General features: G+C 40.3%; 1 protein-coding gene across 5 annotated transcripts in view; it reads right to left on the bottom strand.

Annotated features, from left to right (window-relative positions):
- Positions 1-15515, bottom strand: part of dpp6a (dipeptidyl-peptidase 6a) — a 255328-nt gene that overhangs the window by 22327 nt on the left and 217486 nt on the right. For all 5 annotated transcript variants that reach the window (XM_039789863.1, XM_039789861.1, XM_039789866.1 and 2 more), the window contains 6 exons: positions 9839-9959; positions 1801-1955; positions 1605-1702; positions 899-1022; positions 703-741; positions 295-402 (listed from right to left, as the gene is read on the bottom strand). In XM_039789863.1, coding sequence (XP_039645797.1) covers positions 295-402; positions 703-741; positions 899-1022; positions 1605-1702; positions 1801-1955; positions 9839-9959 — 645 coding nt within the window. The remainder of the gene's footprint in view (positions 1-294; positions 403-702; positions 742-898; positions 1023-1604; positions 1703-1800; positions 1956-9838; positions 9960-15515) is intronic.

Below are 15515 nucleotides of genomic sequence, written 5' to 3'. Positions count from 1 at the left end.
ATAATGTGACGTCTTTATTCTATGAGTTATAAGACAATAAAAGTGCTGATTTTATCAACTAAAATGTGTATAAAACAACACAGGCTAGAGAGGTAGAATAAGTTTGTGTAGTATGAGGTTTAGATGCAAAATTGATTATTAAAAAAAAATGTAAGGTCATTATTCTTAAGCTTATAAAACATACTTTTGAATAATATTTAAGTCACTGTCATGATTATTTTAACGAAAAAAACTGAATAATAAACATGTGATGAATGACTCTGAACAATACTCTACACATAAATATTCTCTTACCTGGGAGATGGACATGGAGATGTGGAAGAACTTGCCCCTGCCTCCTTGAGGAATAGCGCGGGTAAAGAACAGCTTCAGCCCATCTTTGGAAAACAGAGGCTTCTCATTCTGAAGACACAGAGAAGAGCATTCATATATTTTACTTAACAAAACATAAAAATAAAGCACCACAAAGAAATCATAGAAAACTAAATAAGTCCCCCCATTACAATTTACTAGAGACAACATAAAAAAGCCTGCAACATTGCCACGTAACATTTAAGTTGAATCTAATTGCTGTGCCACATCGAGCTATATAGAATATAGACTAAATCTAAATTCAGTTTCACAAATTAAGACTTTAATCTAAGCAAGTTCACCTTCATTAACAACTCCAAATATAAGTTACATGTGTGTCAATATTCTCACCTGTCTGTGCAGCCATCCTTCACTTTCATCCTCATGTTTCTGTAGAAACAGGTTTCAGTTAGTGTATGAAAACTTTGATACATACAGTACATACAGTGTACACACACACACACATATACACACACACACACACACACACACACACACACAGGCAAACAGACAGACAGACAGACAGACACCCCACACACACACACACCTTTGTGCAGACACCTGTTGTGGCCTCACACAGCGTGAGTATAGAGATGTTCTGGGCTCTGTTCAGCCAGTTGATGGCCAGTTTGGTGGTTGTGGCCCATTTCACCATGGTGACATAGTACTCACTGGCAAACACGGAGAAATTATTAAATACGATTAACTTAATTTACATTGCAAGATCTGTGAATCAGCATCGTCAGAGGGTAAATGACCAATCACTGGGACAAAAATGTTGGAAAATAAGACAAAATGTGCCAAAACGTTTCCATTTACTAATTGCATATGATGATAGAATTTTAAGTAGCGATGAAACATTAATGATCTCAGAAAAATTGAAACATTAAAGCAGCATATAATGAGCCAGAGCGAAGGAGGAATAACACATTGGGTATAAATATGAACAGAGCAAATGGGGGCATTAAACTTAATGGAACTAAACACGGGGCCACATTAAGTAAAAATGTATCACTGGAGAAATGTACAGAATATCTGCAGGATATACATGACAACAGGACAGAACATAATGACACAATGGAAATTAAAGATATATAATCAGAAAATGAAGACATGGAGAGAGATTACACACATGAGACAACATTTGTGTATGAATTAAATGTGTCAATTTATGGAGCAAATGCAGAAGGTGTAAAATGGGCATGATTTGAATGAGTGGAAAGACTGATTGGTTGACAGTTTGCATGCCTCACCCCATCCTGGGATCATCAGGTCTCCTCATCTCGATGGTGTGAAGAGGGCCGTTAAGGTTCACAATATACAGAGTGATAACTGGGTTCTCCTCGCCGGCCTGAAGGGGACGAGGAAAGAGGAGACAGTTATAATGATATGACATCTAAAATCTAAAGAAAATATCTATTCCAAAGTGTTGACGATCTAATTGTGCACCTTAGGGTAGTGGTACTCTTTCCCCATTGGGTAGGGTGTGCCCGTGAACATGGGAAGCTCCATCCTGGGCACCAGGGTGTCATTGATAGTGGCGTACGCTAACCTGGCCCCATCTGGAGACCACCAATGGGCAATGTGGGACTGGAAAATCTCCTCTGGAAGAGTAAGAACAAAATGACCATCAATCATAATGACAGGGAATTAAATAAAAAAATAAAAAAAACTCACACAGCAGAGACAGTTAAGTTAATTATATGGCTGCAGGCCAACAGAATCATTCTGCTGCTGCTGCTTGTCACGGTTAATAATTAACAGGTGTTGTGGGAGGAAAAAGTATTTTAAAAATGTATAATTGCTGTATCATTAGTAGTCCTCTTTGTATTGCATTGCTCTCTCTGTTCACGGAAGCTCATTAAATTACTCATGTTGGCCATCGTACAGGATTCATGGATGTAAAGTTGAGCTGTCTTTGATTACACAACAGAAAACAGAAATATGCAGTTCAAGCATTACAACTTGTAAAAGTCAAAGTGCCAAACCCGCAGTACCCGGAGAAAATGCAAGTTAATCACAAACCACTTAATACAAAACAAATACAAACCAATAGTTATAAAATCCCCCCATAAAAAGGACAATAATCAGGACTAAAAATCAGGTCAGTACAAAGTTACTCTTTTTGCCCCATCAGCAATACAGTATACTAACTCTTGCCTGACCTATTTGCTATATTTAGGACTCTCTCGCTCACTATGTATCTCTCTTTTAAACCTACATACACAAAAACACACACAGAGTACCAAATGTTGAGGTCATAAATCAAAACAGCTTTTAATCTCAGTGCAGCCTATCGACCAAAATAGAACTGAGCCAGATTTCCTAGAAATGAACCAATTTCTCACCAGGTACAACTACAGAGTGTACAACAGATAGCTTTAGCTTTTGGGTTGTCGTTAACTCTGTGTGTGTGTGTGTGTGTGTGTGTGTGTGTGTGTGTGTGTGTGTGTGTGTGTGTGTGTGTGTGGACCATTTTCTCAGCAAGAAACTAACATCAACTCATTTCAGATTTGCAATCTAGAGGTTTCCCTTGACACCTTCTGTGTGCAGGTGTGTGTACCGTATTTAAAATCACGTTGCAATCACACACACTCCTGTTCAACAGAGGATGAAAACAGTCGAGGTCCTCCGTCTCTTCTTCTACAACACACACACACACGCACACACACACACACACACACACACACACACACACACACACACACACACAAACTCCTCTGTCAACACACAGTGAGTTATTAAGAAATTATGCAAATAAAAGTTCACTGAGGGAACTTTTTGACAACATAAAGCGTGGCCGCGACAACTCTACTTCATTATTAAGTCTGCGGCGACGACGCAGACGGCATTGAACAGTTCGACTTATTGTTACAGCTTGCCACTAGCTTCATTTATAGCAACTTTTGCAATTAAAATTTAATTAATGCTGTTTATCTGTGGGACTGGGTGCTGGCTTCGGGGAATTAACAGACATCAACTACCAATTAGCATTTTCATTAACTGTGCAGGCTTGGTGGAATTACTTGATATGCAGCATTATTTGACAAACACTCTCAGCACAGACACATACGTACATTTCTTCACTGATGCAAATCTGCAAAAGTATTTGTGCCTGTAGTATCTTTTCACTGCCGGACACGGCTACACTCATTATGACACCACACATCTCTATGCCAGTGACATGAGAGGAAAATGGCGTAATGGTAGCATTTAGTCCAGTTAGTCTTTGCTCTCCCGGCCTGCCTGGTGTGTCCACCTGCACCCTGCTGGCACAGCTCAGTGGGGAATGATTGGATCACACTGACCGATGATGAACAGAGCAGCACAGCACAGCATTATGCTGCATTTGCAAATGATGAAAGTAAAAATGATTTCCCACATGGCTAGTTCTGCAGCTGCCCGCTGACTTCGCCAGTGGCGGCTTAAAAAGCTTTCCATGTGGAGTGGATCCGCCGGGCTGTCGGATTCGCTCGGCTGGGGACGCCTAGTCACCTTGGCTAGTCAAGGAGAAAGTAGATAAGTTTCTTGAAACATCGGGATATGTGCATGGTAACAAAAGAGAGTAAAGAGAGGAAAGAAAAGAGAGAGAAAGTAAAAGAGTGTAAGTGAACTACTTTTGATGAGCCAACTCTCGTTTTCTTCCTCTAAGTAAGTTGATTCTGTCTCTTTTGCCAACCACCTCATTGCGATGATTAACAAGGTGAGCTGTCTGAGGCTCATCTCCCCTCTACATGTTCTTCATCCTGCTGTGCGGACTCAATTATTCACTGAGTAAAGGACATTATTAATGCATGAGATACCACGAGTCAAGCGGCCAATAGGAAGTAATGAGTGCAGATAAAGGCAAACTGAACTAATGAGAAAAAGATAAGAAAATCGGAATGTTGTCAGTGGCGTATGGTTCATTTCTTGCTTTTATTAGGAAAAATCTAAGAAAAATATATGCCTACTGAGGATACGAGCCATATGGTAGTATTGAAGCAATCTGTGTGGACACCATGATCAAGCAGACGGTTCCTGTATTAAATGACCACACGTTTCCAACAGAGGGCAGCAGTGTCACATGCAGCATTTTATCTCAGTTCTTAGGGTCTGATGCAGATTTCTAGGCCACTAATTCTATGTTTTTGGAGGCTGACTTCTTTCCTCTTTTGTTCTGAATATTCAAACTCTGTAGTACACCCCAGTAATTGTAGGCAACAATTGTATCAAGCCAACAATCACCTCTCCCACAAGACAAAACTAAATCCTGGCTAACTGATTGTGAACTATTGTATCGTTTTACTGTCATATATAGGATTTTATATATATATAAAAAAATCCTAGGATCTGTGAGATAAAAAAAGGATCACTGACAAGCAGGTTGGTTAGCTGACATGACATTCTAGTTTTCGACCCTAACCCCAAAACACATCAGTCAGTAAATCAGCTGTAACTATAAATACTGTACAGTTACTGCGCTGACTGAGGTGGCAGTGCAAGTGATAATTGAGCAAGAATAGAATAGCTCATGGCAGAGTGAGGCGAGATTTTGCTGAACATCTTCAGAGCCTCATCAGCACTTTGTGGCTCCATCCAAAGACAACCTTGGTAGACGATGCAGGAAGAAAATACTTTTACTGTGAGTTGTTTCTTTTGTAGGTCTATAATAAGCAAACAAGAAGAGGAAAGAAAAATGTTTGGAGGATGCAGCCCCTGTGTATACCAGGAATGGTACCACTAAAACATTTTCCTGAAAGTAAACTATTTGTTCATAGACTCAAATAGACTCTAAGCATGTTTTATCTTAAAGGGGCAGTCCATCAGTTTTACACATGAAGTTAACTGCATTATTTTTTTCAAAAGAAAATAGTCCCCTCCACCATCCAACTCCAACTTCATGGAAGTGCAATACTTAACTGTTGGAGTAGCCCTTCTACACTGCACTTTAAAGATCCCATGACATGGTGCTCTTTGGATGCTTTTATATAGGCCTTAGTGGTCCCCTAATACTGTATCTGAAGTCTCTTTTATATAGACCTTAGTGGTCCCCTAATACTGTATCTGAAGTCTCTTTTATATAGACCTTAGTGGTCCCCTAATACTGTATCTGAAGTCTCTTTTATATAGACCTTAGTGGTCCCCTAATACTGTATCTGAAGTCTCTTTTATATAGACCTTAGTGGTCCCCTAATACTGTATCTGAAGTCTCTTTTATATAGGCCTTAGTGGTCCCCTAATACTGTATCTGAAGTCAAGTATCTGAAGTTTTCATGCCATGGGACCTTTAACAATGATCACTTGTCAAAAACAGTTTTCTGGATTGTGACGTTATTGAGTGAATTTGAGTTTTACAGGTGACACTTTGCACCCATGTTACAAGTCGATACAAAGAAACCTCACTTCCTTCCAAAACCTGACATCACATCACTTCCTATCCCATCATTTTTTATACATTGGGAATAAAAGACGTCTTTTTCCATAATGCAAGTATTCAGCTCCATGATTTCTACAAATAATTCAAAACACAAACCCCAAATATGTCATTTATAATGTGTTAATCAACTCCAAATCAGTATCCTACAATGACAGTATCAAATAAATAGATACCAAATCCAAGCAATGCAGCCTAAATGCACTAAAGAAGTTCTACAAAACTATTTTCAACTGTGTGTCACATCAGTTTCAGCTTGTTCTTACACCAAACAACAGTTCTACTTCCTTTAATAATCTTTCTCTTTCTAGCACACGAGTGTTGATTATGTGGTTACTCTACGCCCCACAGGCTCAGCCACAAACAGAGCGATAAACAGACACAACCCTACGAACAAGCCTCTCGATGCAAACAGTCATCTAGCCAAACATCTATGGGGCAAACATGACTCAAATCAAAGCAACGCCGGGTTTTTATCTTGGCGCACCAGAGCCCAATAAACAGCTGTTTCCTTGGGCGGCGTCACACTGCAGGATGTGTCAGTATCAGTACGGCCTCAACAATCAGACAGCCGACAGATGACAGAACACTTGAGACTCTCCTGAGGCGTTTTGGACTATTACACACAGCCGACAGGGTTCTTGGCTGTCTCTTTAATTATTTATTTTTTCTTCTCCCGTCTCTTTCTGTCTCTCCTGCATGCCCACTAAACACACACATACACATTCATGCATTAAGACAGCCATGGAAGCCAGAGGATATTAAAGCCTGGGAGATTATTTGCCAACCTTTCACCCCTCAGCATCAAATCTGCCACGCAGCGACAGCCAGAGCTTAAGACCTCATTTCTCCTCTTCGGCAGTCTGAGCCTCAGCTTGACCTTGGCCAGAGCAGAGTCTGAGTCATTAGCATTGGAAAATCTTCTGCCTTGCAGTCCCACTGATGACTGTAAACATTACACAACCTGGCGCCGCTTCTAAGCTCCCCTGCAGATGCTGGTATCACCACTGGGCCAATGCCAAATCTATTTACAGGCTTATAGACATTTCTTTCAAAGGGGATTTATCATGAATAGGAATGAAAAGGACTTTTAGTGCATTAGCACAAATAAACAAATAAAAACAGATAAAAATAAATCAAATCATCAGCTACTTGGAATTTATTTTGGCAAAACGTTGCTGAACATTTAGCCTTGCATTGCCTGACCTATCTCCAAAGCGCTGTGGAGTAAGCCATTACACCCATATATGACATCTCGTTCTAAAATCACTGGGACATTAATGTGCTGCTATAACAGCCTCCACTATTTCAAGAAGGTTCTACACAAGATTTAGGAACCTGGCAGCAGGGATTTGCTCCCATTCAGCCACAAGAGCATTAGTGATGTTGGCCACTGATAAGGCCTGGCTTACAGTCGGGGTTCCATTTCATCCGTAAGGTACAGTAATAACAACAGGGTTGAGGTCAGGGCTGTGTGCAGGCGAAAAAATAAATAAAAAAAAATACATTTCTATACGAACCTGGCTTTGTGCACAAGGGAATAGCATAATAACAGGAAATATTATTCAATGATGTTGCATTAAGATTGGTTCCTGCGTGGCCGGGTTGGCTCAGTGGTAGAGCAGGCGCACATATACTGAGAGGTTTATGCCTCGACGCAGAGTTCCAGGGTTTGAATCCGACCTGTGACAAATATCGTGCATGTCTTGCCACTCTCTCTCCCCTTTCTCACCTAGATGTCCTGTCAAAAATTAAAAGTGGAAAAGCCCAATAATAAAAATAAGATTGGTGGGCGCCTGGATGGCTCAGTTGGTGGAGCAGGTGCCCATATAGAGGTTTACTCCTCGACGCAGCGGGCCCGGGGTTTGACTCCGACCTGCGGCCCTTTGCTGCATGTCATTCCCCCCTCTCTCTCCCCTTTCATTTCTTCAGCTGTCCTGTCAATAAAGGCCTAAAAATGGCCAAAAAATTATCTTTAAAAATAAGATTGGTTCCTGAATTGGAAATAAAGGGCCAAGTCCAAATCATGAAAAACATCCCCAGACAACAGGCGTGTCCACATACTTTTGGCCATGTAGAGTATCTACATAGCTCCTAAGCAATCAAATCAAAGTGAAGTAGTATGTTTTGAGGGGAAAAGTTATGCTTTAATCAAGTTTTTTTTTGTGTGGTGCATATGGGGTGTAATAGAAAGATATTATATATTATATTTAGTAACTGTATAACCCCATACAATTCAACTGCCACACAGACTACAGCCTCCAAAATCACCTTGCAGTTAGTTGAATCAACACCTCTCTAAAACACTTGTAACAAATCTGAATATTACAATCTTCATGTGGGTAGGATTCAGGGCAGTGCTGTTTGATTAGACCGTAGCTTTGGTGTACCCAATAAACTGACCACAGACAACTATACTTAATTAGCCAAATACTACAGCAAAGCAAACCGAAGCAACCATAATTAATAATAATTACTTTAAGTTAAGCCTGTTATCTTTGGATTTTGCCTTAACTACATTACTACCTTAAGTGTAATTATTTTAAGATACTATATGCACTCTCAACTTAAAATAATCTCCGATATCTTAAATTTAATTGAATAATATAACATTTCATGAAAACCGGATAAGAAATAGAGTAAAGATAAGCACCAAATATTCTACTATGTGATATCTCAAGGTAATGAACACTTGGAAAGTTAGGTGCAGGAATAAAGAAAATACAATTCTGTTGCTCATCAATTCATTTTTAGCTCTACATTATGATTCTGTGTTTCATCCCTCAGTGAAAGATTTATCCTGCACTAAATAATGAGGGTAAATTACCAGGCCTTCAGCAGCGCATAAATATGAGTCAGGGGGTCAGACAGTGAAATAACGCTCTGATTAATGTTTAACTGGCCGAGAATGAATATTGCTCTTGAAGGATGGACATGGGTTCAAAAGTGAGCCTGGCTAATGCAGAGATAAGAGGAGCCGTGGGTTGACTAAATTAAATTTAAAAAAGCAGCCCAGTCCTGGAGAGAAAACAGCCACACAGCTCTTGTCCTTGTGCACTGGTGACCACAGATAACCTCTGTGTCACAGCTTATAAATCCTCACAGGCCTCCTAGGTGGCAGCTGTTTACATTATCAAATAGATATGTATTGTTTTACGGTGTTACTCGAGGATTAACAGCTTGCTGTATATCATAGGCAGTCTCTATTTCTATCTTTATATCTATGTGCTTGCCGCTCTCCATCTCCCTTTTGCTCTGTTATTAAAACACAGTTCCACTGGAGCAGAGAGTGCACCCAGCGCAGCGGATATAAATTCATTAGTTGAACGCTATAACACAGCAGCCGTCCCGTTTTTAACTGCGAGGCGCACAGGTGAGCTTTGATCGGTGGCGGCGGCGCTTGGAGAGCACCATGACATCTGTATCAGAGTGTGTACGACATACGCCAGCGCTGAATTAATGCAAATCAACCGATGTAGAACATTCATTCATTTTCGGGGCTGTGTAAAGCAGAAGGAAATTGGCAGTTTCCACTTTTAATTTACCTGCAAGAAATCAAATGCTACACGCCAAAGATACTAATGTGGATGCAGCCGCTGGGGAGTCACACTGTCTCATGTCATTACTCGCAAATACGTGGGTAACTGCAGAGTGTTCAAATTAAAGTAATGGGATAGAGTGAGAAGACAGGGAGACAGGGAGGGAGGAAAAAGGGTTCACTTTACATTTTTGAAATATTGGTCATCATGACTTAGGTGTGGGCTTCTGAACCTTTTTACCTTTTAGGACCCTTTTAAATGAAGCTTTGTCGACATGCGACCCCTCATCACGTTACATAAATGATTGGTGAGTTCCACCAAAGCGAAAAGTCAGGAAAAATACAGTTTTGTCTTCTTTCCTATCCTGTAAATTATGTCACAACCAAAATTGCTTTCTTGCTGAGAGTTGGAAGAGAAGATTGATACTACTCTCATGTCTGAAAGTGGTATCAATCTTCTCATCTAACTCTATAAGTGTAATTCAACAAAAGTCAAACTTTTCCTTTCATGGCAACATTTTTGTCTGCCTTACCTTCATATAGCCAATCACTGAGCCCATTGAAGATGACGCCCTCCTTGCCAGTAGACACCAGACGAATGGAGCGGTTGTCCACCCTGGAGCGATAGTAGATGTTGTTCTCAAAAACGAAGATCTACGAGAGCCAGAGAGAAAGAAAATACATCATACTATCATATTTTGAAAAAATCAAAAAAATAGACCAACTATCTTTAAACTAAGAAAAACCTGGGGAAGTGTGCAAAAACACTGAATCCCTTCCAGCTCCATGAACGTATGTATGTATGTATGTATGTAGCTGACCCTAAGTGACAGCCTTCCTACAGGGAATTTCCTTATTGTGAATAAGCTGTTACATTATTATTTTCAACACGCACAAGAGGAAACCTGAGGACATTTTGGTATTTGTACCGACACGTTATTGTCGCAGGTGGGAAACCTGGGGGAGGCAGAAGTCATGCTATCGCAGCTTAAATCAACCTGCGGGTCGAGACACACATTAGCATGGTGCTTTTTCACCTGTCACACACCACAGAGTGCACCTATTGGCAATAGCACCTTTTTATTATAATGAAACCAAAGACTTTGACAAGAGGATGAGAGGACAAAAGAAGTCTTTTCAATTTCTGATAAGACGGCAAACCTTGGGACCAAACTTTGACTTTGACGCTCTCCTTTACAGGCCTGCAGGGGTTTCAAGATAACTGAAGGTCAACTCTTTCATTATAGTGAATAATAGATCATCAGCACCCACAGTGAACGTGATAGGGCGGGTGGCTCTTGGGGCTGGAATTTTTAAATGTTACAGCCTTAATGCCATACTGAAATCAATCTCAGGCTATTAAAGAAAAGGGTTTGCTCAGTATCTCAAGGATTAGGGAATCTGTGGGCCTGGAGTCGGTATATCATGGTATCAGTTTGTGAATGATTCTCCAAAAACATATTCACACTGAGAAGTCTAAATGATGGGACGATGTAGAGCAGGAAATCCAATACTGTAGCTACGGCTGCTGCATGTTGATTTTTTACTTTTACATGAACTGACAGTACTTTAGCATTTTTCAATCTTTTACTACACACTGTGTCACAGCAATATGGTATTTAGTATAAACACAGACAAATTAACTACCCAGCTAAAAGTTTCACCAGCAGACCCTGCATCTCTTTAAAGGTAACACAGGATCTGTCACAATTAGTTTCTCCTGAGGAGACGCGAGCTAGGGGCCCATGTGGTTTGGTGTCACTTTGGTGCAGATGGAGTCCCTGTATAGAAGTTAATCTAGGCCACGGCACAGAGAGAAGACCTGGCCCCGTTCTCTGAAGAAAGGTAGAAATCTGCCAGTGATGGCTGCGATCCACATTTATCCACATCGAGAATATTTGAAGGATTATACAAACTTTGGGCTGGTGGTTGCCATGCAACTGAAACTGCACCAACAGAATAATGAATGCATTATTTTGCACTTTTTTACCAAGAAAACTATTGTGCTGTTTAGGTAGGAGAATGTATACATAACACATTAAAGGAAACAACTCCAAAATGTCAAATTATTGTGTTCTCAAGTGGTAATAAAGGGGCAATCTACCATTTTTTCACCTGCAAAACTAATTGATACATTCCTATCAGGCTCAGCTGTACTTTGTGTTGTTTTTGTAGTGCTATTTAGCTAACATGTACAGGCTAACATGCTAAACTAAGACACTGAACATGGTAAACATATTACCTCAGCATGCTAACACTTTCAGTTTGTACATCCTTGATTCCTTTCCTCGCGTCTTAGTCCCTCCCACCTCAGATGTGAGTGGAGGAGGCAAGGAAGACACACGAGGAGAGCGGAGGCGAGGCAACAGGCATTTAATAAAATGAGACATCCTTGCTTCAGAGCCGTCATTTTAAAGTGACATCAATTAAATATGATGTGTGGCACAGCTGCCGTAGATTATATATTTCAGCTGTGAGTCCCTCCTCTTTTATACGTCACGGGTGCCAAAATAGACTTCCGCACACACCACACCTGTGCAAAGTTATTATGAATCCCACTGCTGTTCTTGGCAAGACAACACCCTGCATCGAAGCTAAGTGCTTAGGCAGATGGTTGAGGTGAGGCATTGACCTCAAGTGCTTAGGGTCAGGAAAACCCATTGGTCAGGGGACGGGCCTGAACAAATTGAACCATGCGCGAGCCTGGATGCCTGGCCAATCTAAGCGCTTGAATGTTACGCAGGGCGTGTCTTACCAAGAGAAGCAGTGGGATTCATAATAATGCACCTGTGCATCCTCGCTCATAGCTCCTCTGGCAAGCCTCCTCTCTCCTCGAGATGCATTTTAGGAATTGAGACATCCTTTAAGATGGTGCACTGGGATCGGTTTCCGGGTCACAGGCAGGAGGAGAGAGGAGACGAGGAGGCACAAAATAGAGAAATGAGAAGAGCCCACAATCATTATGAGCTCGTTAGCATGCTGATGTTAGCATTTAATTTAAGTACAGCCTCACAAAGCCACTAGTATGGCTGTACACTTGTAGTCTTGTGTTACAAACTGGTAATATGGAGTTTGAAAAATGTAAGCTTTGGCCAGGAAGGAAAGGTCTAAAGAAAGATGCTATCACTATGTGTTATAGTACGTTGACTCATACTATAGGGACAAAATGTACTTGGACAGTCTTACAGTTTGTTCCTTTTTCTCTCGATATCTCTCACTCTCACATGCACACACTATCTCTCTCTCTCTAATGTGATACAAAGGTTAGGCCTTCTGGAGCTGAGAGTCCAAACTTTGATTGTGTCAATGTGTGTCAGCCACATGTTGAAGATTAGCTGCCTACAGGTATCAGGGAAAAAAAACTCATTCACTGGGGGATTTATTTAATTTTCCACAAAAAAATGTACAAAACATCTTTGTGCAGACACATGCCTTGCAAAAAATAAGATGCCATGTATTTACCCATTTACATTGACTTTTTAGCCTAACAAATAGCTTAGCATGTGGCTGGACAGATGTGTTTGTGAGTGTAAATATGGGCCTGCATGTGATCACTATGGAAAAGTACAGGACATTTAATTAAGTGCATAAGGGATTTGGGAACAGACCAGCAGGTGGGCTGATTTATGTATATTAGATGTCTGAATATGACGACACATGCATTGGCTTGCAGACTGCGTTAGCTTATTTTAGCTGATGGACATCTCTCACTTCAACTTCCACCTCTTCTACAGAGGACATCTGAACCTTCAGGGAAACCAGCAGCTGCTCAGTTTCATGCTAACATAACACTCCTGATGGAAGTCAAACCATTTCATGACTAATGGTGGGAAACTCGAGGCTATATCAATCTAGCGACTGTGTTAATTACTCCGCTGATGAGATAACAGGTAATTAATAGCATTGTGCTGCAGGATGTTATCACTTACATTCTGTCTGCCCTGCAAACCAACAGACTGAAGCTCATTAATGCTCAGACAAGTGCGACTGTGTGATGATGGAGGCAGAAAACGACTTGTCTTGGAAGAGTTGCAAACGACCATTGTGTCTTGTGATTCAAACAATAGTGTTTAATTTGAATGTGTTTACTGGGAAATATCAGTGGTATAAATTTACACTCTAAGGGACAAAATAGTGTGTGTGCTGCTTTCAAAAACTCAAACTTATACCATACCTATGATTTACGGAAAATGCTGCCTCTTAAATATATAGATTATCCGAGGCCTTATTCAGGGGCTAGAATCTCTAAAGTTTCCGATGATTTCTAGACTGAATTTGTCAAAATGGGCCAAGAAGGCCTGTCACACATGTTCCAAATGTGGCCAAAAATGCAGCTGTCTTTCCACCAAATTTAGAGGACACCACCTGTATATCCTTTGCAGCTCTGAGTATCCCATAATAAGTTGTGCGCTGGTCAACTGGTCTATGCAATGGACCATTCAGGTGATCTTGGTCAGCTCGTAAAGTCAGAATGTTTTGGGGATTTTTGTGAATCGGATGGTGCTACATGGATGTTGGATTTATTTACCCTGATACCCTGCTTGCCAGTTGTCAGTGTGTTTAACTGTAATGTCACAACCTTTACTGTAAGCTCAGTACAATGGAACTTGTCCCTAAATACCACTGACTGTTTAATTTCCTGAAATATCTGACTTTGTTTGACACAGTGCATTTAAAAGCACCTTTACTTTTGTTCTACCTAAGGCTGGAACCACCTTCATGTGCTGCATCCTTCAAAGGATTTTGGCATCTATATAAAGATTGACATTGGCAACTGCACACGTAACCTCAAAGCTGCTCTTGTGGATCAAATGACTACATGTACAGTATGTAAAAGGTATCGTTTTCAGTGATGAATCCACAGAGAATTATCACTCTGCAGTTCCCCTCAGCCCTACAGAGCACTTCAGCATCTTTCAACTCAGAGTTTTGATCTCATCGCGTACTGTAATTGCGTTACAAAAGTAACGCAATTACAGTAATGTATTCCATTTTTGCTGTAACGCAGTAATATAACACAATACTAATTAAATTTCGTTGGTAATATACCCGTTACAATTTCAGTAACGCGAGTTACAACGCATTTTAACGCAACATTTAGTGGCTTTGTTTTTTTCCCGCGAAACATTTCTTCACAGGAAAAAAAAAGCCGTGAGTAGTATTTCCTGTTGCTGTATTTGATGGTTGAGATGACTGCAGAGACAGATACATTTGCAAGATGGATATTATTTTCAGGAGTTATTACGTTGCGTTGAAGCGAGCTGTCCCGTTACTGTTCCCGTGGTCAGAGCCAGAACCAGAGACGGTACGGACAACATCTGTGTCCCAACAGGCGACGGTATGTCTGACAGATATAAACATGTCGGGAATTAATGTTTAGGCTTGCTACACGTAAATACCATCGCATTCTATCAGCCGTGGAAAGTAACTGTGCCGTAAATCAATACAACTGTAAGGTACTTTTAATTGAGTATTTTCATTTTCTCCTACTTGCCTAATTGTACGTTTTACTTATCTATTTTTTATAGCTTTAGTTACTTTGCATATTCATATTAATTATACAAAATATTATGAACAATCTATGATGTATTAAAGTGGATAAAGAGGAGACTTTATTGATCCGGTGGTGAAATTCACAAGCGTACCTGCCAAGTCAAACTTCCTGTGTTATTTTTTAGTGAAAGTAACTCAAAAGTATTGCAAAAGTAGTTTAAAGCATTACAATTCAGAGACAGTAATATTGTAATATAACTAATTACTCTCAAATGACAGTAACTAGTAATCTATAATGCATTGCCTTTTGGAAGTAACTTGCCCAACACTGTCGCCCGCACATTTGCCATATAAACTTTATGATGATTTGTCAATGTTGTGTTCACATCTTGTTGTGCTGCTCCCAAGTAGCCACGATATAAAAAAAAAAAATCAATGAATTCAGGTGTAAACATAGGAAAAACAAGTACCTTTCCCACCCTCTTTATCAATCATTCCATCTCCTCCCATTAGGGGGCCGCTATAAAGTCTTCCATTAACTTTATAAACTAGCAGTGACGCACACTGCATGCTAGCACTTTGCACATTTTGCTTAGCCATATTAACTTTTATAATCAAGAATGTTCACAGTGTGTGTTTTTCACTTATGCTCCACATTAAAGACACGTTTCTGGTTATATGTTAGACAATAAAGATGGTTTGAATCTTAACTTTGGA

Source organism: Perca fluviatilis, chromosome 22, assembly GCF_010015445.1.
Source record: "Perca fluviatilis chromosome 22, GENO_Pfluv_1.0, whole genome shotgun sequence".
NCBI classification, from domain to species: domain Eukaryota; kingdom Metazoa; phylum Chordata; class Actinopteri; order Perciformes; family Percidae; genus Perca; species Perca fluviatilis.
The sequence above is the reverse complement of the archived record's forward strand: the minus strand, read 5'-3'. Positions and strand labels throughout refer to the sequence as shown.